Source organism: Salvia hispanica, chromosome 2, assembly GCF_029641045.1.
Source record: "Salvia hispanica isolate PSC_SH4W2 chromosome 2, Shi_PSC_v1, whole genome shotgun sequence".
In the NCBI taxonomy this organism is placed as follows: domain Eukaryota; kingdom Viridiplantae; phylum Streptophyta; class Magnoliopsida; order Lamiales; family Lamiaceae; genus Salvia; species Salvia hispanica.
The window spans coordinates 33,940,187-33,963,349 of record NC_142693.1 but is presented as its reverse complement, the minus strand read 5'-3'; the positions used below and the strand labels follow the sequence as shown (position 1 = coordinate 33,963,349).

The 23,163-nt window shown below is 35.7% G+C and overlaps 2 protein-coding genes and 2 pseudogenes across 2 annotated transcripts; 1 reads left to right on the top strand and 3 right to left on the bottom strand.

Annotated features, from left to right (window-relative positions):
* Nucleotides 1-2,481: 2,481 nt before the first annotated feature.
* LOC125200802 (beta-amyrin 6-beta-monooxygenase-like) lies at nt 2,482-4,061 on the top strand (annotated as a pseudogene).
* A 4,670-nt stretch (nt 4,062-8,731) lies between these two features.
* LOC148932241 (loganic acid O-methyltransferase-like) lies at nt 8,732-11,063 on the bottom strand (annotated as a pseudogene).
* Nucleotides 11,064-16,588: 5,525 nt separating this feature from the next.
* Nucleotides 16,589-18,094, bottom strand: LOC125202847 (putative S-adenosylmethionine-dependent methyltransferase At5g37990). The gene is made up of 3 exons (XM_048101322.2): nt 17,990-18,094; nt 17,148-17,759; nt 16,589-17,058 (listed from the first exon to the last, which is right to left on the bottom strand). The coding sequence occupies exons 1-3, from the start codon at nt 18,056-18,058 to the stop codon at nt 16,729-16,731; spliced, it is 1,011 nt and encodes a 336-aa protein (XP_047957279.1). The 5' UTR covers nt 18,059-18,094; the 3' UTR covers nt 16,589-16,728.
* A 1,090-nt stretch (nt 18,095-19,184) lies between these two features.
* HPY2 (RING/U-box superfamily protein) lies at nt 19,185-21,807 on the bottom strand. Its single transcript, XM_048100106.2, has 7 exons — nt 21,644-21,807; nt 21,486-21,557; nt 20,710-20,820; nt 20,496-20,606; nt 20,114-20,253; nt 19,697-19,782; nt 19,185-19,606 (listed from the first exon to the last, which is right to left on the bottom strand). The coding sequence occupies exons 1-7, from the start codon at nt 21,734-21,736 to the stop codon at nt 19,467-19,469; spliced, it is 753 nt and encodes a 250-aa protein (XP_047956063.1). The 5' UTR covers nt 21,737-21,807; the 3' UTR covers nt 19,185-19,466.
* Nucleotides 21,808-23,163: the final 1,356 nt, after the last annotated feature.

The following is a 23,163-nucleotide window of genomic DNA, read 5'->3' as shown; positions in this document are numbered from 1 at the left end:
ACTTTTCATATATTGCGTCTGTTGTTTTAATTCTGTAGTTTGTCTGACTTGTAGATTCTGCAAATAAATATAGTTAAGTAATGCTAGACGCACAGTTTTTTTGCTCATATCGTATAAGTTTCCATCTTCATTCTGCAAATAGATATAGTTGTTAAGTTATGCTCATTTAAACGCACCGTTTGTCTTGCTAATGTCGTATAGGTTCCATCTTACTTGCCCCCTCTCATGAATCGTGGATTCCGCAAATAAACATGATGTAGTTTAGGGCTGAGAAAGTGGTTTGAGATGAATGAGTTAGCTAGATCTACTGTAATACTAAACCTTTCTGATTTTGTGATTAAAAAAGTTGGGTCCATTGAGTCTGCCTCTGAGATGTGGACAATGCTGGATACTCTTTTTACAGAAACTTCTATGTCTTCCAGAATATATCTTGAAAAGCTTTTTAAATTCAAACTGGGCCTTTCAAAGAACATAGATGAAAATATTGATCATTTTCAAAAACTTGTCCAAGACATTAAAAGGTCTGGGGACAAAACTATTGATGAGTATACCAACATTGCCCTCATGAATGCTATCCCTGATACTGTCATTAAGTATGGCAGGGATAGTGCCCTCTAGACCTTATAATCAGTTCTTTAAAATAAAAGGAATGAAAATTAAAGACAACTCAAACTCTAAATCTTCTTAAACTAAGGTTTTAAATGTTAGAAATAGATCTAAATTTAGAGGGAAAGGAAAAAACCCAGATGGAGATGGTAAAAAGCAATTTAGAGGCCGATCTAGATCAAAAGGCAAAGACCGGTGAGCACCTTAGAGAAACTAAAACTGCGGCTGAAATCTAAGAATCCGTTTTCATTTAGGTTGGAGAAGTTATAATTAATGGCAAAATTCTGTTGATTATCTTCTGCACCTTTATGACCTCCAAATGGCACCAACAATTATCGACATTGCCGCGCCCGCGATCTCGCCGCCGCAATCAATGGCACGCCGTCCTCGCCATGAAATCCCTGAAATGCAAATGCTTCTCCAAGCTCAAGATCCAATCCCAGGAATTCTTCGAATTTTCGGACCATTCTGTCCTGATCAATATCATCTTCCATTAATTAATTAAAAATAAATAAAAAGTATGAAAATGGACGAATACACCCTTAAACGACAAAAGGGTACAATGGTAAAAAGTATGACTTGAATTTGAGATTTTTGAAATTTTATGACTAAGAATGTGATTTTCTATTTGTTGAATACTAAAAGGGTATAACACTATTAAATAATTTATTAAGATAGTGAAAGAAACGAAAGAGAAAAACTTAGGATTAGCACGGGGGAGTAGCACTCCAAAACGCTACTTATGCGGCCTTTCAAGGAGACCGTGCTTTTTCAACTCCCTCAAAATAGAATCTATTCCAAACGCTCTAATCTCCAATCAGAAAAATTTCTAATTCTTCTTTTGGTGCTTCGACTCTTACATAAAGTTCTTGTTTGAATAATTCAAAAGTGGGAGAAGGCTTTTTACGACCACATTTTATTACTTTTTTATTCTTATTTTTTATTTACAGTTTTACTATGTCAGGAATATTAAAATTTGAGTCGGTAAATTTGCAATTTATTTTAATATGGACAGTTCACCTGTCCCTATATATATAGAATACTGCTTCATCTGTCTGAAAAAATATGCACTTTAGGATCTGACACATGTTTTAATGCAAAAATTAATAAAGTGAAAGAGAGGTAAAGAGAAAAAATAATTAAAGTATTATTAGTGGGGAATGAATCTCACCTCATTAGAAAGAAAAAAAGTTTCTAGAATTGGAAATTAAGTGCATATTCTTATGGATAGACTAAAAAGGAAGAGTGCATATTGCCGTGGGACGGAGGGAGTATGATGATTGTAACTATTAATGTTTAGTACTGTTGGATTTCAAAATCACACCTCGCGAACCCAAAACTCAGCCAACCAAAAGATTAGCCAGAATTGATTATTATAAAATTAGCATAACTATGAAATATACATATACATATACATATACATAAAATAGGTAGTAGTAGAAAACTATGATAATATTAGTTCTTATGATTTCGCGTGTTTAAGTGACAGTTACACGTTGAATGATCTTATAATGTCCTTAATGTGTCATATTTCTATGGGACTAGTCAGGTAGAGAGTATCAGTGTTACAGATGCTCTAAGAAGATACTATTGAATTTCTTTGTGAGTGTGCTATATATGCTGCCATCACTAATATTGGGAATTTAAAATATTGTTGAGTCGTTTTCGAGATAGTAGGTGTATAGTGCCTAAATTGTGGGAGTATAAAATATGTTGAGTTGTAATCTTTTGAATGTTTAGCAGGTATAGGATAGTTTCCTAATTTAAATATTTAGACATGTGATTATTTTGAATATGTGTATAAAAAGAACAAGTTGATTGGTTACATGGATATATAAAGAGTAACAATAATAGTGGTAGCTCAGAAACAAAACAAGCATGGAGAAGTTGATAACTTATTTTGTTGCTGTCCTTGTTCCTCTATGTCTTTATCTGTTGTGGTTGATTCGCAGAAAGGGCAGCGGCCGTGTGCCCCCGGGCTCGGTGGGCTGGCCGATCCTTGGAGAAACTGTGGAGTTGGCCCTGTTAGGGCATCAGAGATTAGTGAAAGAGCGGATGCAGAAATATTCAGTAGACGCTTTCAGAACATCGTTGTTCGGAGAGAAACTGGCTGTGTTATGTGGTGCAGCCGGAAACAAGCTCATATTAATGAACTCGAAGAAGCTCTTCACGCCCTGGATTCCTGTGTCAGTGAGCAAGGTCTTCTTCCCTGACTTCGACCACGTGAGGCATCAGGAGCCGGAGGCCACGTTCCACAACTTCAAGCAGGACGTCCTCAAGGCGGAGGCCCTGAGGCAGTACATCCCGGTGATGGACAAGTTGGCGCGTGCCTAACTCAGTGGTGAAGGCAGGCCCCGCCACGAAGAAATACACCTTCGAGCTGGCGTGCAGGTTGTTCATGGACGTGGTGGATCCAGAGCGGCTGGACAAGTTGCTGGGGCCCTTCTCTCTCATGACGGATGGCCTCGTCTCCCTGCCTGTCAACCTTCCTGGGACGGACTTCAACCGCGCTTTGAAGGGAAGCAGGGTGGTGCGCGCAGAGCTGCTGAGGATCGTGGAGGAGCGCAGCAAGGAGCTGGAGTTGACGAGCGAGGGACGAGGCGATGTCATGTCCAAGATGCTGCTGGCCAGGAGTGAAGAAGATGGGAGACCTATGAGTCATACCAAGATTGCTAACATTCTTATTGGTTTGCTTGTTGCTGGCCTCTACGAAGTTTCCTCTGCAATCATTGTTGTCACTCACTATCTTTCCCAGCTTCCTCACATTTATGACTTGGTTTTCAAAGGTGCGCATAACTATATAGTGCAGTGTACGTAAAATATTCACGAGTGTGTTTTTCCGTATAGAGCAAATGGAGATTCTAACATCGAAAGGCGCTGATGAGTTGCTGATGGATAAGGATGTGGAGAAGATGAAGTACACTTGGAACGTCGTGCTCGAATCCTTCAGGATAGCACCTCCTGCAATCGGAACATTTAGAGAAACAAAAACTGAATTCACTTTTGCAGGTTTCACCATTCCTAAAGGATTGAAGGTATATACATATTCTATTTATTACGGAGTAATTAAGTTTTCATGTTTCTTTCTTCATTTTCATTTGACAACTTAATTACTGAGCATGCAGATAATGTGGACGCCTCATTCCACCCACTCCAATCCCGACTACTTTCCAGAGCCAGACAAGTTTGATCCATCGCGCTTTGAGGGGACTGGGCCGCTGCCTTACACGTTCGTCCCGTTCAGAGGAGGAGCAAGAATGTGTCCCGGGAGAGGCTATGCTAAGCTAGTAATATTGGTGTTCATCCACAATTTGGTGACCACCTTCAAATTTGACAAGGTCTTTCCTTCTGAGAAAATATTGTTCAATCGTACTTCACCTGCACCGGCTCATGGACTTCCTATTCGCCTCCATCCTCATCAAAAATAAATTTACATTGCGTTACATGTAAAACTACTAAAGATCTATTATTCAAATAAAAAGTAATGTAAGAGCATTAGCAACCGCGCGTGCTTTATAGAGATAATGTTGAGAGTTCAGTGTGATATTTTTATGAATGGTGTAGTATTTACAAACAACAAGTTCGACCACATTCTCATGTTTCAGCGTAGATAATGATTTTGAATCCTAGCCATTCCAAATTGATAAACTTTTTTCATCCAAATAGCTAGGCCAATATATAATATTGTTGTGCTCCTCCACGATCCTCCAGCAGCTCATTTCTGGTATAACTGTAGTCAGAATCACCACCTTTCATTGGAAATGTTTTCCCCATTTTTGCACTTGTCTCTACTTTGAGAGTGATGAGTATTTAGTTAATCACAGGCAGTTACATAATACTTCCTTGCTCTGTTTTCTATTTTGAGATAATCCATGAACAAAATTAGCACATTTTTCTCTCTGCAATTATCTATTTTATTCTCTATCATACGTTATTCTCTCTACGTGGTCACTGATGAAAAGAAATGTCTCTATTAAAAAAAAGAAATTCCAACACTTCCATGTACTTTTTAATTGAAAGATAGTACACAACTTACCCCAGTTTTTAAGAACGTGACTCATGCAATTGTTTTATCTATCATTTGTCATAAACAACAAGTAAATGATAGTACTCCACTAGAAATAACCTAGCATTTGAATTTCAAGAGCCTGAACATTCACGAAATTTCATTTTTTGAACTTAAATGGTTGAAGATCATACTGTTTTCTTGTTTCTTTAATTTGTTTGAGTTTAAGGTCACTTTCTAGTCCATGTATACTTTTAAATTTTAATACTAACTGCAACAACGTCACAAAGCATAAACATCAAACTCAAAATTACTACAACTTGGAGGTTGGAACTAATGCATTCATAATTTCAAATTATATACTACTATATAATTATATACAATAATTAATTATTTGATATCTATTGAGATTCATTTCGAAATTGCTAATCAAATTGCAAATTGGGATGTATGATATCTCGACACAAGTTAACAATAAGTGCCAGCAATAAGGCTGAAAATTTTGAATAAATTGGATTTTATCATACAAAATCAGAGCAACAACATTCTTGACAATTATAGAAAATAAATGCTACATAGTTAAACGTACAGAACTTCAATACTACTGTATAAAACTTTGGCTGAACACTAAACTTGAGAGAGTGAAAATATACATCAATGATACATTTCATGAGCTATTAATATTTCTTATATCCAACTCTAAAGGATATTCTTGTGAGCCGCCGTGAAATAATATGTTCTTGTATAGTTGTGTTTCGTTATATTTTACTAATATTACTTTGTTAAGAGGATGAAAGATGATCGTGGAAGAGAACAAGTCCTAGGGTTGGGTATTTAGTTTTTGGTTTTTTTTTTTCAAACTAAACTGTAAAATCAAAAATTGTGAAAATAAAAATTGACCGAACCAAACCGAACCGAATTAAATCTAAATTATAAAAATCAATCAGAACCAAAAAATTAAAATTGCATAGATATATCCAAAAAATACAAACCAAAATCCAAACTACAAAGTCGATCCGAAAAACCAAAATTGCACAATACAAAAATAAACTGGAAAAAAAGTCAAAAAATTAAAAATTATTTTTCTATAAATATCACAAAATATAGTCTTATCAACTAATTAAAATATCCAAAACAAGTACAAATATAAAATCTAAATATTACTACATTTATTACTTTATAAAGCAATAAAAATAGAGTTTGTTTTTAGTTATAGTATATATATATATATATATATATTATACAATATAAGTAGGATTATAATATTAAAAGGAAATTTGATTTTTTGATTTTTATTTTCAGTTTTATATATCCAAACAAAACCGAAAAATCAAAATTTGTGTTTGATTAGAATCGGATACTCGGCTATTTTGCCCACCCCACACTAGTCGACGCGAGAATCAAAACATCTTAGTGTGATTAGAATTACACATTAAAATCATATCACATAGATAAAATACTCATAAAATTTCAAAGTCTTACTCAAATCTAAGTCACACAATGTGTGCAAAGATTGGATAAACCAATTACATTTTAGAAAGATGCACAATCATATTTGCAATTACAAACTAATATGCCACCATCTACAGAATTGGAAGCACAAAATCCTTCTCCCTTGAACTCAGCCTTGCAATTGTCTACACAATTTGTAAGACTACAACCTCTGTTATCAATTATAGTCGTGCATTTTTCCCCATTCACTTCAAAAACTGCACCAAACACAACTGCAAAAACAAATTTTAAAATTTTTCCAATGAAAAATACTATGTTCAAAATTTCAAAATAAAATATATCTATATACCTGATAAGAGAACGAAGAGAACTAGAGATAATTTAGCCATTCTACTTAATTCAACCTTTTTTCGTATACTAGTAATGTTATATTGCTCGCCTCGAATAATACGTTGTAATGGAGTGTCATTGTCTCATTTATATAGGGCTGTAGTTGAGCGATATCCAAAATAGGCAAAGATATCACATTGTCGTCACAATAAATTCCAATTACTCACTATTTTATTTCAAATATTGTTTCCATATATAGTAGCGCCAATTAAGGAATTACAAATAATTTTGAAGGAACACAAAAGTCAGATTTGGCTGCTTAATCAAATACTCCCTTCGTCCCGCTTTAGCAGTCCCATTAACTTTTCTACACTCGTTTTGTAAAAATGATAATAAATAATTAAAGTGGAGAAATAATAAAATAAAAAAGAGAATAATATAGAGAATAGTCTTATCTACATTATTCTCTTTTTTACTTTATTATTTCTCCACTTTAACTATTTATTATCATTTTTACAAAACGATTGCAGAAAAGTCAATGGGACTGCTAAAGCGGGACGGAGGGAGTACTTACTACGTATGACTTTCAAATTCATCTCTTTATAGGAGATTTGAAGTCTACATCATTTTTTTTTTTTTGAAATGGCATCTGCCGACCTGATTCCTAGCTTATTACAAATATAGTAGTATCTATTATATGACACTAATTAGGCAATCAAATTAATTCCGAGTGTTTTATCTTTTAACCACAAACCATCGATTTTGTATAAATTGTAACCCAGAGTCACATTTGACCGTGGCCCAGCTCAAGACAATTTTAAAAAATTCAGAGGTATTTTTTGGTTTATTTTAATTTTAAAATTTTAAATATTAGTATTATTAAATTAGCTATAGAGAATTTGAAAAAATTTTATTATTTAAGAAAATGGTTTAGTTTCATGTATGTATATAAACTTTTTTAACTAAAAAAATGAGTACCTACATAAGTTTTTAATGGAGTTTGACGTTATCCAAATCTCGCCAGCTAACATTCGTTATGTAAAATCAATTTAAAATTCAAAGATATAGTTGAAAAACTTTGGAGTCTTGGTAATGTTTCCCTAAGTGTTGCGTTCACCGAAGGTGGTCAAAGTAAGAACTAATTATGGTATATATACCTAATCCAGAATAGTCGAATAAATCAAAGTCTAATTATCACCAAAATTTTTTGTGATATTATTAAATTTTTGTATATTATCTCAAAACAAATTACTAAAATCTTTGTAGTGTAATCTAAAAATAAATTATTTAAATTTTTATTTTATTATTTAAATTATTGCATTACAATCGGAAAATTAATATGCATTTGTAGTATTATTTAGAAAATATTGAATGATTAATTTTAAGCATTCATTTTTAATGTTTGATTGCAATTATAATTTATAATTTATACTCCATTTGTTAGATACCGATTTTTCTACATGAATCATGTTGTAATTTATTTTGACTTAAATTGAATTGAGTTGTAGTTTATTATATTTAAATGACTTTATTTGAATTATTGTTGCAATCAAGCATTATACTAAAAATGAATTCTTTAAAAATAAACCATTCAATATATTTTAAATAATACTACAAATGCATAGTATTAATTTCCCGATTGTAATGCAATAATTTAAATAATACTACAGAGATTTAAATAATTCATTTTTAGATAACACTACAAAGATTTTAATATTTATTTTTAGATAATATACAAAGATTTAATAATACCACAATGATATTGGTCCTTAAAAATCATAAAAGAGGTATATAAACATTCAAATATCAAAATCACAAGTTTGGTCCTCAAATCGAACTAAATGGACAAATATACCCCTCAAAGGCTAAATGGTAGAATAGTAAAAATTGGGATTGAATTTAGGATTTATAAAACTTTTTAACTGAAAATGTGATTTTATAAATGTTGGGTACTAAAAATGTGCAAACCCTATTTTCTGGATACTAGTTTTGTAGTTCATTCTAATAAATAAAACTCATGTAATTTAATACTTCAAGCTTTATGAATTAAGCAGAATTCGATCAAATTTCATAATTTAAATAATTATTATCTTAATATAAAGACTCATTTTCATAGATACTCGAAAAATCTGACCATTCATTGTGAATAAAAGGAATAGTTCATTATTGGATCAACACTCTCATTTATTTTTTAAAATATTTTAATAAATAAACTAAATTATTAAATTTATGTTAAAATTAATAAAGTGGAACTATGTTTCAATATTAACATTCTTACTCACATTTTTTTCATATATTTAAATTCTGCATGAGTAAAAAAATGATATTATTAAAATTTTAAAATCTATATCAAGTCAAAAGAGATATTAAATCGCATATCACAAAGTATTATTCATGAAGAAATCATAACAAGATGACAGAGTAAAATACATAAAGGTGGTGTTCGGTTGCCAAGATAAAATAATACCAAGATATAATCTAGGATTGAGTTGTGAGATTGAATCTCATGAACCAAACACACTACAAATTTAATCCGGATACAATCTTGCACCACAAACAGCTGAATAGAAATATGATGTAGAGCCTTGAAGCAATCTGCGATCCGCGGAGTCATGGGCACAACATTGTCGAACATCTGATCGGCCACGGAGGCTCCAAAATGAACCGCGAAAAACTCCTTCCATGGCTGATCTCATGTGAGTCACCACATTCGCGGCATCAAGCGGTCCCGCCACCTTCGACTTAGGGTTCTTCAGCTCTATTCTCTCAATCCTAAAACTCCATTCTTCTCTATCACTTCCCTCATCTCCCGCAGCCTCGGAATATGGATCGGCAAGTTGAACTCCTCTATCTATTAGAAATGGACCACTCACCCCTTAAAAGGCCTTATAAGGGGGAGGGTTATCCACACTTATATAGAGAAGCTAGGATCATCACCAAGCCGATGTGGGACAAGATATTAGAATTTTAACACGCCCCCTCACGTGTGGGCCGGAATGACACATCGGACTTCCATCACGTGGGTAGGCAAGAGAAGAGATAAAGAGATAAACCATCATCGACTTGGGCCCTGCTCTGATACCATATTAGAAATGGACCACTCACCCCTTAAAAGGCCTTATAAGGGGGAGGGTTATCCACACTTATATAGAGAAGCTAGGATCATCACCAAGCCGATGTGGGACAAGATATTAGAATTTTAACACTATCCTCCTCTTCTCCACATCCCCCTGCACAAATAAAACAAAATAAAAATAGTTTATATTTTTAAAGCGAACATGTTTCCTAAAATAGAAATTTTTTAATTTAAATACTCCCTCCGTCCCATTGAAGATGACTCACTTTCTTTTTTAGTTTGTCCCAACTAAGATGACTCATTACTTAAAATGAAAACACATTTATCTCTACTTTATTCCCTCTCTCTTACGTTACTCTCTCCTCTCAACACACAAAATAAATTTGCATAAAATCCTGTGCCGCCCAAGAAAGGGGTCATCTTCCTTGGGACGGAGGGAGTAGCAGACTAAAATAAAAATAGTTTCTATTTTTAAACAGAACAAGTTTCCTAAAATAGAAATTTTTTCATTTTAAAGAACAAACTAAGATGAAAATAGTTTCTATTTTTAAAGAACAGACCTTCTCAGCTAAGTCTGTGAGGCTGTAGCCATAGAAATCGAAGAGGGCGCTGAGCTCGGTCTGTGACAAGCCGTCAGGAGTTTCCGGCATGACAATGAACATAATCCCACCGCTCACAATCTCCTCGGCTCTGGCAGCCAAGAAGCATCCTATGGCCGGCCGCAAATTGGGCCGAGTAGGCTGTGGCCACGGGCTCTGGGGCGCCAGAGCCGTGGATCCCGGCCTCGTTGTTGACCCCCTGAGGGGGCTTGGAGAGCCAGTGGAGGGACTGGGAGGGAGGAGTAGGCGATGGTGAGGGAGTTGCGGGGGAAGAGGCGGCCGTAGAAGGAGCCTCCCACGGCTGCTGCGTGGTAGGGCCGCTCCGGCGGGAGGGAGGTTAGGAGGGTGTTGAAGTCGTTGCTCGAGTGATCGTTGAAGAATACTTGAAAATCGAGGTTTTGGTTTGGAGAGGTTGGATTAGATTTTGAACTGCGAGGAATGTGTTTGGACCGATGGAGCAACCAAAATCGGCTATGGTGATTGATGACGTCACTTTGTCTGTGCCTAGATACTTGATCACTGATTCTCGGATCATTTCCTTCACTGTGTCGGATGCCAGTTTCTGTCCCAATTCATATTCATTAGTAAAAGTCCCACCCTTTAGGTAATTATATCATTTAATATCAATTGTTTCATTGCAATGTCATGCAAAAAATATATGGTGACATGAAAGCTGAAATTACACGTTGATTGAGTAATTGATATGTAATTTTGGTTAATCGACGTGTAATTTCGATTGTCGAATCAATATTCTGATTGCCTGAAAGTTTTGGCGGATATTTTATTCGCAAAAATGATGCGATGTGTATTAAATGGTAATTACTCAAATAGTGTGACATTTTTGGGTGATCACCTCAAACAACAGGACAAAATCGACCATTTACTGTGTATTAAATCTAGGATGGATTATGGATAGTGTTAGTACCTGATAGAGGGAGTTTTTTGAGTAACTGTGAGAATCATCACCACTCTTCATTGGGAAAGATTCACCCATTGTGTTGCTTCTCTCCCTACTTTGAGCTTCTTTTCGAAATGTAAAATTATGTTATTTTGGGAGTATGGGGGTCATGTATATATACTTATTTGGGTGGCTCAACTTTCTTGTTTTTCCCCTTTTTATATTGGACTTTATTATATTCAGTATTATTGAGTTATTGACTTCTTCCAGAACTGGAGTGAACAAACAATCGGATTTCATTAACTACCTACACCTCATTATATTGACTAGGCCTGTCAAATCGGGTATCCGCGGATACTCGATCCAAACTTTTCGGGTATCCGATCCCGAAATTCCCAAAAATCAATACCCGATACCCGATCCGAATTTGATTTCGGGTATCCGGATACCCGACTCGGATATCAAGTCCCAAAAAATCAGATATCCAGTCCCGATTGTAATTTTGATTTTGATTTTTTTTAGAAAATTAAATACTACTCCCTCCGTTTCTTCATAGTTGAGTCATTTTTCTATTTCGGGAAGTTTCTTCATAGTTGAGTCATTTCCATATATGGTAACTTTTTTCTCTCTCTTACTTTACTTTCTCTTACTTTATTCTATCTACTTTATTCACTTTAGAGCATCCGCAATGGTCGGCTAGCGACCGGCTAGCCGAACCATTGCAACCGGCGAGGGTGATTTCGGCGAGCGGATCGGCGTGGGCTGGCCGATCGCTCATCGCTGGCCGAAGCGCTAGCCGATCGGCTAGCCGCCATTGTGGAGGCCCGATCGGCCAGCGATCGGCCAGCGCCGATTTTCGTTTTTTTTTTTTTTAAAAAAATCATATATAAACGCGATTTTCGTTTCATTTTCATTTGCACCACTTGTTTTAACGATTTTTCTATCTCTCTAACTTTCTGTACAAGAGCATCATCGAACGATGAGTAACGCGGGTGGTAGCGGTAGTGGTAGTGGTAGTGGTGTGGATCCTGAGGAGTACGAACGGAGGATGAACGAGGCTATGGAGGCCTACATGAACCGCGGGATGGAGCGGTACATGCGTATGGTGGAACAGCAGGCGATACCTCGCCCTCCACGAGTTGTCCACCACCGAGCGGTGATTGATCGGGATCACGTAGCTGCACATCAGCGGCTGTACGAGGACTATTTTGCAGAGTACCCGCGGTTTCCCGCCAACATGTTCCGGCGGCGTTTTAGAATGCGCAGGGAGTTGTTTATGCGCATCGTTGGGGCATTGGAGCGTCAATATCTGTGTTTCCGCTTCAGGCACGATGCGGCTGGCAGACCCAGCCACAACCCTATCCAAAAGTGCACGGCGGCAGTCAAGCAGTTGGCCTACGGAGGCGCGGCAGACATGTGGGATGAGTACCTCCACATCGGTGAGTCGTCAGCCCTGAAATGTCTGAAGGAGTTCTGTGGGGGCGTGATCAGCATTTTCGGTGAGCAGTACCTTCGAAGCCTACTCCCGAAGATTGTCAGAATTTGATGCAGATGCACGGGGAGAAGCATGGGTTCCCGGGGATGTTAGGCAGCATAGACTGTATGCATTGGGAGTGGAAGAACTGTCCGACTGCCTGGAAGGGGGCCTACACGACCGGCTACAAGTCAAAGAACCCCACGATAATCCTCGAGGCCGTAGCTGATTACCGGCTGTGGATCTGGCATGCGTATTTTGGGGTAGCCGGGTCGAACAACGACCTCAACGTCCTGAACTCGTCTCCCCTCTTCAACGAGAAGTGCCAGGGCGTGGGTCCAGCCGTCTCTTTTGTGGCCAACGGCAACCGGCATGATATGGGCTACTACTTGGCGGATGGGATATACCCTCGGTGGCCGGTCTTTGTGAAGACGATCCGACAAACAAGTGATGAAAAGAAGGCCTACTTTGCGCAACGACAGGAGTCGGCGCGCAAGGACGTGGAGCGCGCATTTGGTGTGCTCCAGTCTCGATGGGCGGCAATTAAGGGCCCAACGCGTTTGTGGGATGTCGGATGCGTTTCCGAGATAATGTACGCCTGCATTATCCTGCACAACATGATCGTCGAAGACGAAGGCGTACAGCTGACTAGTTGGGTCAGTGACGATGAAGCCGGTCCAAGCCACGGAATGGCCACCCCTAGTGTACGACAGGGGGTACCTCTCGATGAAGCCGGCCGACTCAAGGAATTTGCCAACATGCGCCAAGTGGATGCTCATATTCAACTCCAAAAGGATATAATTGAAGAGTTGTGGGCACGGAGGATTGCACGACGATAGTTTTTTCTCTTTATTATGCATGTAATTTTTTTTATCTATGTAACTTTTTTAAATGCAATTACTGAATTTTCCCGTATATGTGTCGTAAATTTAATTCCGTATTTTAATCGTAATTTTAATTCCGTAAATGTAGTATATTTTGAATTATTTTTATTGCGGCTGGCCTAAATCTGATGTGGCAGGTGGTTTTTTTAGTGTTGCTGATGTGGCAGGGGAGAGAATGGCTGGCCTATGGCTGGCCTAAGCACCATTGCGGATGCTCTTATACTATTCTCTCTACCTTTTTCTCTCTCTTACTTTTTTATCTATTTATTTAACACACCCAACATTCATTTCTAAAACTTCGTGCCGAAAAGCTCCACCTCAACTATGGAGAAACGGAAGGAGTACAAATTTTTAGAATTTATTTAATACTAATATTCAGTTCTAATGATCAAGACACCATTTTTCTTTAGTGTTTCAGAATCAAGACGCCATTTTTCTTCTGATTTCTAATCAACATCCCATTTTCCTGTGTTTTTAGAATCAAGACACCATTTTTTTTTTGTGTTTCAGAATTGAAGCTTAGAATTATAAACTCATTGTAATTCTCAAGGCATAAAACCATCCCTTCAAACAGAATCTAAGAAACACAACTCAAATAAGGTGCAGGTGACAGCATTTTAATTTGATTTTAATTTGATATGGGGATTTAATACATTGCCAATAATTGAGGCAGTGACAGAACTACTATTCCGACGCCTCCGGAGGCTTTGGCAGTTGCAGATGGCGGAAGAAAGGGAGGCGGCAGCTGGGCTTAGAGAGCGGGAGCTGAGAGGAGAGGGAGAGACTGCCGAGAGGAGAGCACCCGATGCTGGTAGAGGAGACGCCGCGGCGGCAGTGGGCGGCGGAGGGAGGCGCAAGCGAGAGGGCAGAGCAGGAGAGATGAGGGAGGCGCTATGAATTTTTGCAATACCATTATACGACTCTCACTATTACACTAACTATTAACTAAAATGTAACTAAAAAAGAAAATTATATTCCATTTAATTAGAATAAAAATATAATTTATTAATTTAAAAAAATAATTTGAGTATACCTAATTGGATATCGGATTATCGAATAACTAATATCCATTTTGACTGGCCTAATATTGACCAACGAAAGCAATGCCATCTTAAGTAGTTGAAGCATAATTTTAATATAGGTAGACGACTAATAAAGGAAAATATGACAATTGTTTAATGTTTTAAACAAGTGGATTCAGAAATGTATAATAAAGGAAAATATGACAATTGTTTAATGTTTTAAACAAGTGGATTCAGAAATGTAGAAGTTTACTTTTGCACGGCGGCAGATATAGTGAGGGTGGTATTGGGCGGCGGCCAACAAATGTATGTCCAAATTTTTGATGCAAAGTTTATGAAATTATTTGACTTTATAAAAGAAAGTGAGATAAAAATTAGTGGAATGAGAATCTTACACTTCAATCCCTCTGACGTACACATTTATAATTTATGAATATTCTCTTTGTCTCATTAAAATAAAGAAACATTTCTCAAAATAAAAGCAACATCGTCTCTACTTTTTCCTCTCTCTAACTTTTCTCTTTCTAAATTTTCTTACAAAACAAGAAATATAGTCATACACCCTATACAACAAATATCATAAACAATCTCATATCCATATGCATATACTAATTGCATCACCATCCAAATACTATAATTACAAAAATCCACCATTCAGCGTATATAAATTTATGCCTTTAATTTCGCATTACACAAACATCAATCACATTCTTTTAATCAACACATATCATCCAAATCAATACGCAACATATATATAATCAATTTCATATACATATGCATATGCTCCATGTTTATTTTTATTATTCTGTACGGATCAAGCCTGATATCTTCCCGGGATTCCTCTATGACCCGAAGGTCCCTCTGTAATTGGACTCATAGGTCCCTCTATATTTGACCCGAAGGTCCCTCTGTAATTGGACTCATAGGTCCCTCTATATTTGACCTGAAGGTCCCTCTGTATTTTCAGATCCAGGACAAGACCATCACAGATCCTCTTTAATCATATGACTTATATAATTTCAATATCATATATATATAACATATTAGTTACACCAATCACATACTCATATCATATTCCACCATAAATATCAGAGTACACATAATCATATCATCGATGCATCATATAATCTGATATTCACTCTTTCCGTTCATATGCGTATGCCTCTCTATTCCATTTATTATTCTGGGACAAATCAAGCATGATATCTACCCGGGATTCCTCTATGACCCGAAGGTCCCTCTATAATTGGACTCATAAGTCCCTCTATATTTGACCCGAAGGTCCCTCTGTAATTGGACTCATAGGTCCCTATATAATTTCAGATTCAAGCATGACTGTCACAGATCCTCTTTAATCATATGCTTTGAAAACTCTAATGTCATATGGAAAACATATCCATTACACCTATCATATATCCATATCATATTTCATCATCAATATCAAATAACGCATAAATGTATCCAATTTAAATTATATAATCCAAAATTCACTCTAAATCAACATATTGCAATCAATCATATAACACATAGAAATTAAAAGTGTAATTTATACCCACCTGATATGTCGGATAATCTAATCGAGCTCTGATTGTGATCTACAATACTCAATCCAATTAAAATATTATTCTTCGAGTAAAACAATCTCTCTCCCTAAATTTTATTTTGTTCTAGTCTTTTATTCTGATACTTCTAATCTATCTTATGATACACTCATTTTCCGTCTCCCCTCCCTCTACAAATTATGGCTATCAATTTCAATAAGAAGCCAACCGACCGACGTGTGAAAAAGTTTTATTATCTTTATTTCAAATATTTGCATGATTGATACTTAGTTGTTTGATTTTAATACGTGTATGTAGACCAATATTTACTATAATGACATTGCATGGAAAAATAATATACTATAGTTTAAAATTATCCATTCATATATTTCTATTGTATTTCCTCTCCATCAGTAATATATGCTATTCATTTCTATAGAAAGTATATATAAATGTTTGACTTATTTCCAAAAAAAACTTTTGATTCCTTTTCCTATATATATACGTATGATAATAAATGAGAAATATATATTATAGCTCATTTCTTTAGCTAATATTTTCATATTTAAATACATGTCTTTATAAATAGTATATTTTATGCACATTTTCTTTTCAAGCACACATATTTAAATTATACATGTAATATCTAAAACTAATTTATGATACAAAGGCATATTTTGAATCGGGAATGTCACAAGAATAGTTGGAGTGATTGATAAATTCGATTTATTAAGTTACCAAATACAGTGAAACTCCAATTGACAAATACAAAATGATGCCACATTATTACTCCTTACTCATGAGGAAATTAAACTTGAAAATAGAAGCAATCCCAATGAATCATTTGCGCTTCAACACAAGAAAGAGCTGAGCATGATCATGCACACTCTCCAACCTCTTAGCAATTTCATCAGTTTTGGTTAACATTTTGTTGAAAAGTTTCTCCACCACTGAACTCCCAAAACAAGCCATGAAAACACCTTCTAGTGCAGCCCTCAACGACACAATCATGCTACCCACCTCAATCTCTCTAGTCTCTAACGGATACAACAACTCCATCTTCACAACGCTAAAGCACCCGTTCCTCTCTATCACCCTCCTCACCTCCCCCTCTCTCGGATCGTAGAGAGGCAAGTTGAACTCGTCTATCTTCTTCTTCTCAACCACTCCCTACATAAAAACCACATTATTGTTCAATTATATCATCATTTGAACTACATTTTAATTTGGTCTAAAAAATAAGCAGTTAGTTAAGTGACCTCATTAGCCAGCTCCATTAGACAATGTCCAAAATAACTATAGAGGACACTGGTGAGAATCTCCGAATGGGGGATTCCGTCAGGAGCAGCCGCGAATACCAGAATCACAATTCCTCCGCTCGCAACCTCCTCTCCTCTCGCACTCACAAAATCTCCTAAATCCTTTTCATACTGATCAGAGTAGGCCTTGAGCACGGCCTCAGGCGCATCCGAGCAGTGGATCCTGCCCTCGTTAGGCGCCCCCTGAGGCTGCTTGGAGAGCCACTGGACAGCGTAGGAGGAGTGCGCCACGCTGATGGAACTGCAAGGGAATAGGCGGCCGTGGAAGGAGCCTGGCACCCCAGCTGCGTGGTAGTGCCTCTCCGGTGGGAGGGAGGCGAAGAGGGTGTTGAAATCGTTGCCCGAATGGTCGCTGAAGAATACTTGGAATTCTAGGGTTTTGGAAGGATGTTTCTTTTGCACTGCTTTGATTAGGTTTTCAACTGTGAAGAATGTGTTTGGACCCACTGAGCAACCTAAATCTGCTATTGCAACTGTGTTTGAGATTTTGGTATCTAGATTTTCGATGATGGCTTGTTGGATCATTTCTTTCACTGAATCCGACCCTAGTTTCTGCCGATACAAGGAAATAGTCAATGAAAGAACCAACGGATTGAGTCGTCAAAAGGCACAAAAATTTACTTCATCAAACATGGAAAATTGACGGAAAAGTAAGTGAAACAAATGTGTTGACTTTTACTAAAAAAGGAAATGACTCAATTACCATGGAACGTATCAAAATGGCAAAACGACTCCACTATTCTTAAACCATTTAAGTGTTTCATCTCTAGTTAGTGTGTTACCTGATATTGGGAATTTTTGGTGTAACTGTAAGCACCATCTCCACCATTCATTGGAAAAGCTTCACTCATATTGCTTTAATTGAGGATTTCTAAAAAGAGTTAATGTGAGATAATATGATGCAGTGAATATTCATCTCCTATATATAGGAGTATTTTAGAGACCAAATTATAAAGTACTACTACTAATTTAATAGTCCCAGTCTTATTTGGCTGTCTCGTCTGTCAAGTTTACTTAGAGTTATTTATATATTTTAGCTTAGACTTTGGACATGCATGAAATTTCTTCCATTGATGTTTATTGACCTTTCTAGTAAATGTACATTTCACCTTTGTTACCCTACCCTTATTTGTCTTTAATTCCACAGTGAGTGTATACATCACATTAATTTTTTATTCTCATATATTTTGAAAGTAGATTAGATATCGACGATAAAGCGGCAGTGTCCGGGATAAGGATGACTGATAGTTGAATAATTTCCCATTTTGATAAGGAAAAAACAAAGAATTGAATTTCGAATGTTTGAATGGGGTTGCATACGTATAACAAAGAATATAAACTCACCTTTGAAGGAGAAGTATAGTTAAGTCATAAATGTTGTTTTATATAATTTCATTAGTTTTGGTTGCGTACTTATATTGAGTTTCTTCCCTCAACCGGCATTTGGAGGTTTTATTTAGTTTATGTTAAATGGTGAAAGAAAAATATAATTGAATTTATAGTAATACTGAATAGAGAAAATAAGTGGTCAGATATATTAATTATGATTTATTTTTGTCCATTTTAAAAAAAATTATATAGTTAGTGGAACATATCAAAAGAGGAAATATAATTGAATATATTAATAATGATTTACTATATTCTAAAATGGATTATGATATATTTGTTGGAATATGCCAAGAAAGAAAATGATGCAACTTCATTGAGGTGGAGGGAGTAATAATACATATCACTAACTATTAGATTTATTATTTTAACATTTTAACAAAATATCTCACTCCAGAGGTAATTGCATAAACGTACCTAATGTTTAAATTTTAAAAAGTTAAAATAAATGAACAATAACTGCATGAGATGTTGAACTTATTCTTTAGGCAATTTCGTTCAAATTTCTTTTGCTAAGGCGTTTTTAATCTAAATTGAAACATTCAATACCTTTGCATCTGCCTTAAGACCATATCATTTTCATTAATACAATGAAACAAAATCTTATATTTACCCATACTTAATCATTGTATTGTTGCATCTACAGATGGTAAGATACTTTAATAAAGCACAAAAATTTACAAATAAATTCCTACAAAACAGAATGATGCTTCTACTAATTCATTTGATTTAGATACCATCTAATGCATCTTGACCCATTGGAACATTTAACATGTTCTTGTGAATACTACGTTAGCAGTGGGAGAAATCATTGTGGATTGATGATGTCTCAATGTCTCAAAACGGCTGCCATTGATGCAAACTTTTAACAGATTAATCTTGTTCCAGCTGAGTGAAATCTTCGATCACACCAGCTGTGGCACGTTGTGCATTAAGTGATCGCATTTCATCAATTTCCATTAGTAAAAAGGGGTCGCAATCCACTCTGTCTGCGACCAATTTTTTCGGGCAACCTGAAAGGAAAACATCATCAAGCTCACACACTATCCAATAGCTATACTCATAACAGGGTAAATTTCATCAAGAAGAGGTGGCAAATATACCTGTCACCGGGCAACGGATCTGTGCGGTTCTCGTCCTTAAATGTTGCATGATAGCCCTCTTCTCGTATATGTGCTTGCAATCCATGCTATGGAAATTGCAAAATATACAGGAAAAGAATCAGTATGGATGCTCAAAGACAATATCCAGTTTGTGCTGAATGAACTTTCTTATTAGAAAAGGTAACCATTAAGAAAATAGGTTTATAACATTTTGAGAAGAGAGAAACAAAGGCTTGCAACATTTGTCTCATCAAGAATATCAAAAGTTATGCGGGAATAATATTTGAGAGAGAATTCTAGAGCCAACTTGACTAACGGAGAAGCATCATTAAGCAGAAGCACATACTTTACAGAGTAAATGCTGAAAGCATCTTGTAGTCAAATGGAGAAATGAAGTGATCAAACGATTAATAGTACCTTCTAACAGGTTCCGTTAGTTCAATGATAGGTTTTCCAGTCAGTGGACAGGTGGCGTTTAGAATAGTGCACTCCGTGCTGGTCATTATTATGTCCTCTTGCTCTTCACCTGGCATGGGTTGTCCTTCGTGATGAACTTTCTGCAGAAAACAACAAAACCCAACCAAATGGAACGTGTATTAAATCTAAGTTGAAATATCTTGGCAAATCCAAGCATGTTTCAGAGGCAAGATTGTTGATTCAGTGAGTGCAAAAATATAGCTATAATCACAAAAGCATGTATACAAACACATCCACAAAAGCATGATTTTGAAGCAAATGCTTAATTTCAATGCCAATACTACAATTAGTGATGGTAGATATTCAGGTCATGTAAACATACCCAGATAGCTTCACGGAACTGTCGTAACCATAACTGGCTCTGTGAGAGAGATGTCACATCAGCCTTTGATCTTTTGATTTTCTTATCGAAGAGCTTACTGAAGTTAGTTAGCTGGAACGCCGAAAACAGTTCAAACGAAACAAAATCAGCTATAACTTACAGCAAGATCAAATAAAATCAATACCCTCATGAAGGACTCCATAAGTAATGATACCTCAGCTGCAGGCTGGTAATCTTTTCCTATAGATTGGATACTGCTCGAAAGATGAGTACACTCATCTGCAGCTTTCACTAAGTCAACAACTCCATCTTCAAGCTGCTTCACCTGCAGTGCCAAATTGACAATACATATTATTTGATTATTTGAATCACATAATATACTTACTAACATATGATGGTTTCCTCTTCCAAACAAAACATATGATGGCTTCATGCAATACAAAAAATTCTGACATAATGGGGTAAAATTTGACGAGTTTAAGTAGGGATGCTGAATATTTATCATCACAACCAAATGGCATTTTTCTTATACCAAAGTAGGCTCATAAGCAAAGTAGACTAGACCATTACCAGAAAACACTTACCCACTTAACCATAGACAATATAATTCTCTACCACTGATTAAACAAGCATTCTTGGAAACTTATACCAGCATGAACACAAAGAACGCACAAAAAAGAAGCGACTAGTGCCGAAAGAAGAAAATCATGGTAGTTCAATAACCCAAGACAAACACAAGCTTAACTCTAGAAAATTGTAACAATGAATAAATATTACTCGATTTTCTCCTTTAAAAGGGACAACTTGTCATATCTTTTATTACTGGAGCATAACTTTTCTCACAAAACGAGCTAATCCATCAACAATTAGCTTGAATTGAGAGCAGAAATGCTATTAAGCCCTTGTAAATGTTCGGTAGTCAATTTACGACTGGAAATCCCAAAAATTCTTAATCACTTCAACATTATAGTAGGGTTTAAGCGAAAATACCATGTCGAATTCGTTGTCCCTCTCGAAATCGACTCCAACTTCTTTCATCATAACTGTAGCCCTTCTAATCTCCTAAAGCAATTGAATAAGAGCATAGATGAATAAAACGGATTCGAGAAGTGAAATTGCTAGGATATGCCAAAATTGAGCGAACTTACAGCAATAAGAGTCTGGTTCTCGGCGGCAAGCGTTGTAGCCGCCGACGCAATTCTTCCCTGTACACCGCTACGCGGAGCAGAGGCGGACGCCATTGCAGATTTTCAGTTTCTTCCGATATTTTTTGGCTCGATTTGTTGGAGGGAAAAGAAAAGATGGAAATTGATTTCACTTCACACTTTAATTAACAAAACAACAAATTTATTTAAAACCTGAAAATTTTGATTATGAAAATGGGCTGGTTTGATAAATGGATAATGGGTTGGGCTGAATATGAATTATTATTGGGCCTGTACGCCTATATTAAGGGATCACTTGCCTCAAAGTATTTTGTGATTGAGAAATAAGAAATTGATTTCTCATATGTCATAAAATCAAATTTCAATTCCATAGTATTATAAACATTGAAATATTTATATGTTAACTGTATCATATTATAAATGAAAAGTAAAAAAATCAATTTAAATATTGGATCACTCCCCATATTAGTTAATTTGTTTTAGAATAGAACCTAATTAAGACTTTATTGGTCTCTTATTCACGTATCATGTACACTTTAATAAATGATATCACAGTATACTTGATGCTGGAGTCAAATATGCTGTTAGAGGTATCATGGCATGGATAATTCTTTTCGCATATTAATAAAATACAAACGATTTATTATATGCCATGGCGTATTGAGATATTACACGTGAATTATTAATATCAAAAATTCAAAAATTATTTTTCTATAATTATCACAAAATTATAGTCTTATCAACTAATTAAAATATCCAAGACAATTACATATATAAAATCTAAATATTATTACATTTATTAATTTATAAAGCAATACAAATAGAGTTTGTTTTTAGTTATAGTATATTATACAATATAAGTATAATATTAAAAGGAAATTTGATTTTTTTGAATTTTTTTTCAGTTTTTTATATCCAAACATAACCGAAAAACCAATAGTTGTGTTTGGCTCGGATCGGATATTCGGCCATTTTGCTCACCTCACACTAGTCGATGCAAGAATCAAAACATCTTAGTGTGATTAGTGTGACTACAATTACACATTAAAATCACATCATATAAATAAAATACTCATAAAATTTCAAAGTCTTACTCAAATCTAAGTCACACAATGTGTGCAAAGATTGGATAAACCAAGTACATTTTAGAAAGATGCACAATCATATTTGCAATTACAAACTAATATGCCACCAACTGCATTGGAAGCACAATATCCTTCCCCTTTGAACTCAACCTTGCAATTGCCTACACAGTTTGGAAGGCTACAAACCTCTGTTGTTAATTATAGTTGTGCATTTCTTTTGCCCATTCACTTCAAAAACTACACCAAACACAACTGCAAAAAATAAATCTTAAAAAATTTTCCAATAAAAATACTATGTTCAAAATCCTGAAATAAAATACATCTAAATATATACCTCATAAGAGAAGGAAGAGAACTAGACATAATTTAGGCATTCTACTTAATTCAACCTTTCTTTTTTTTTTTATACTAATGTTA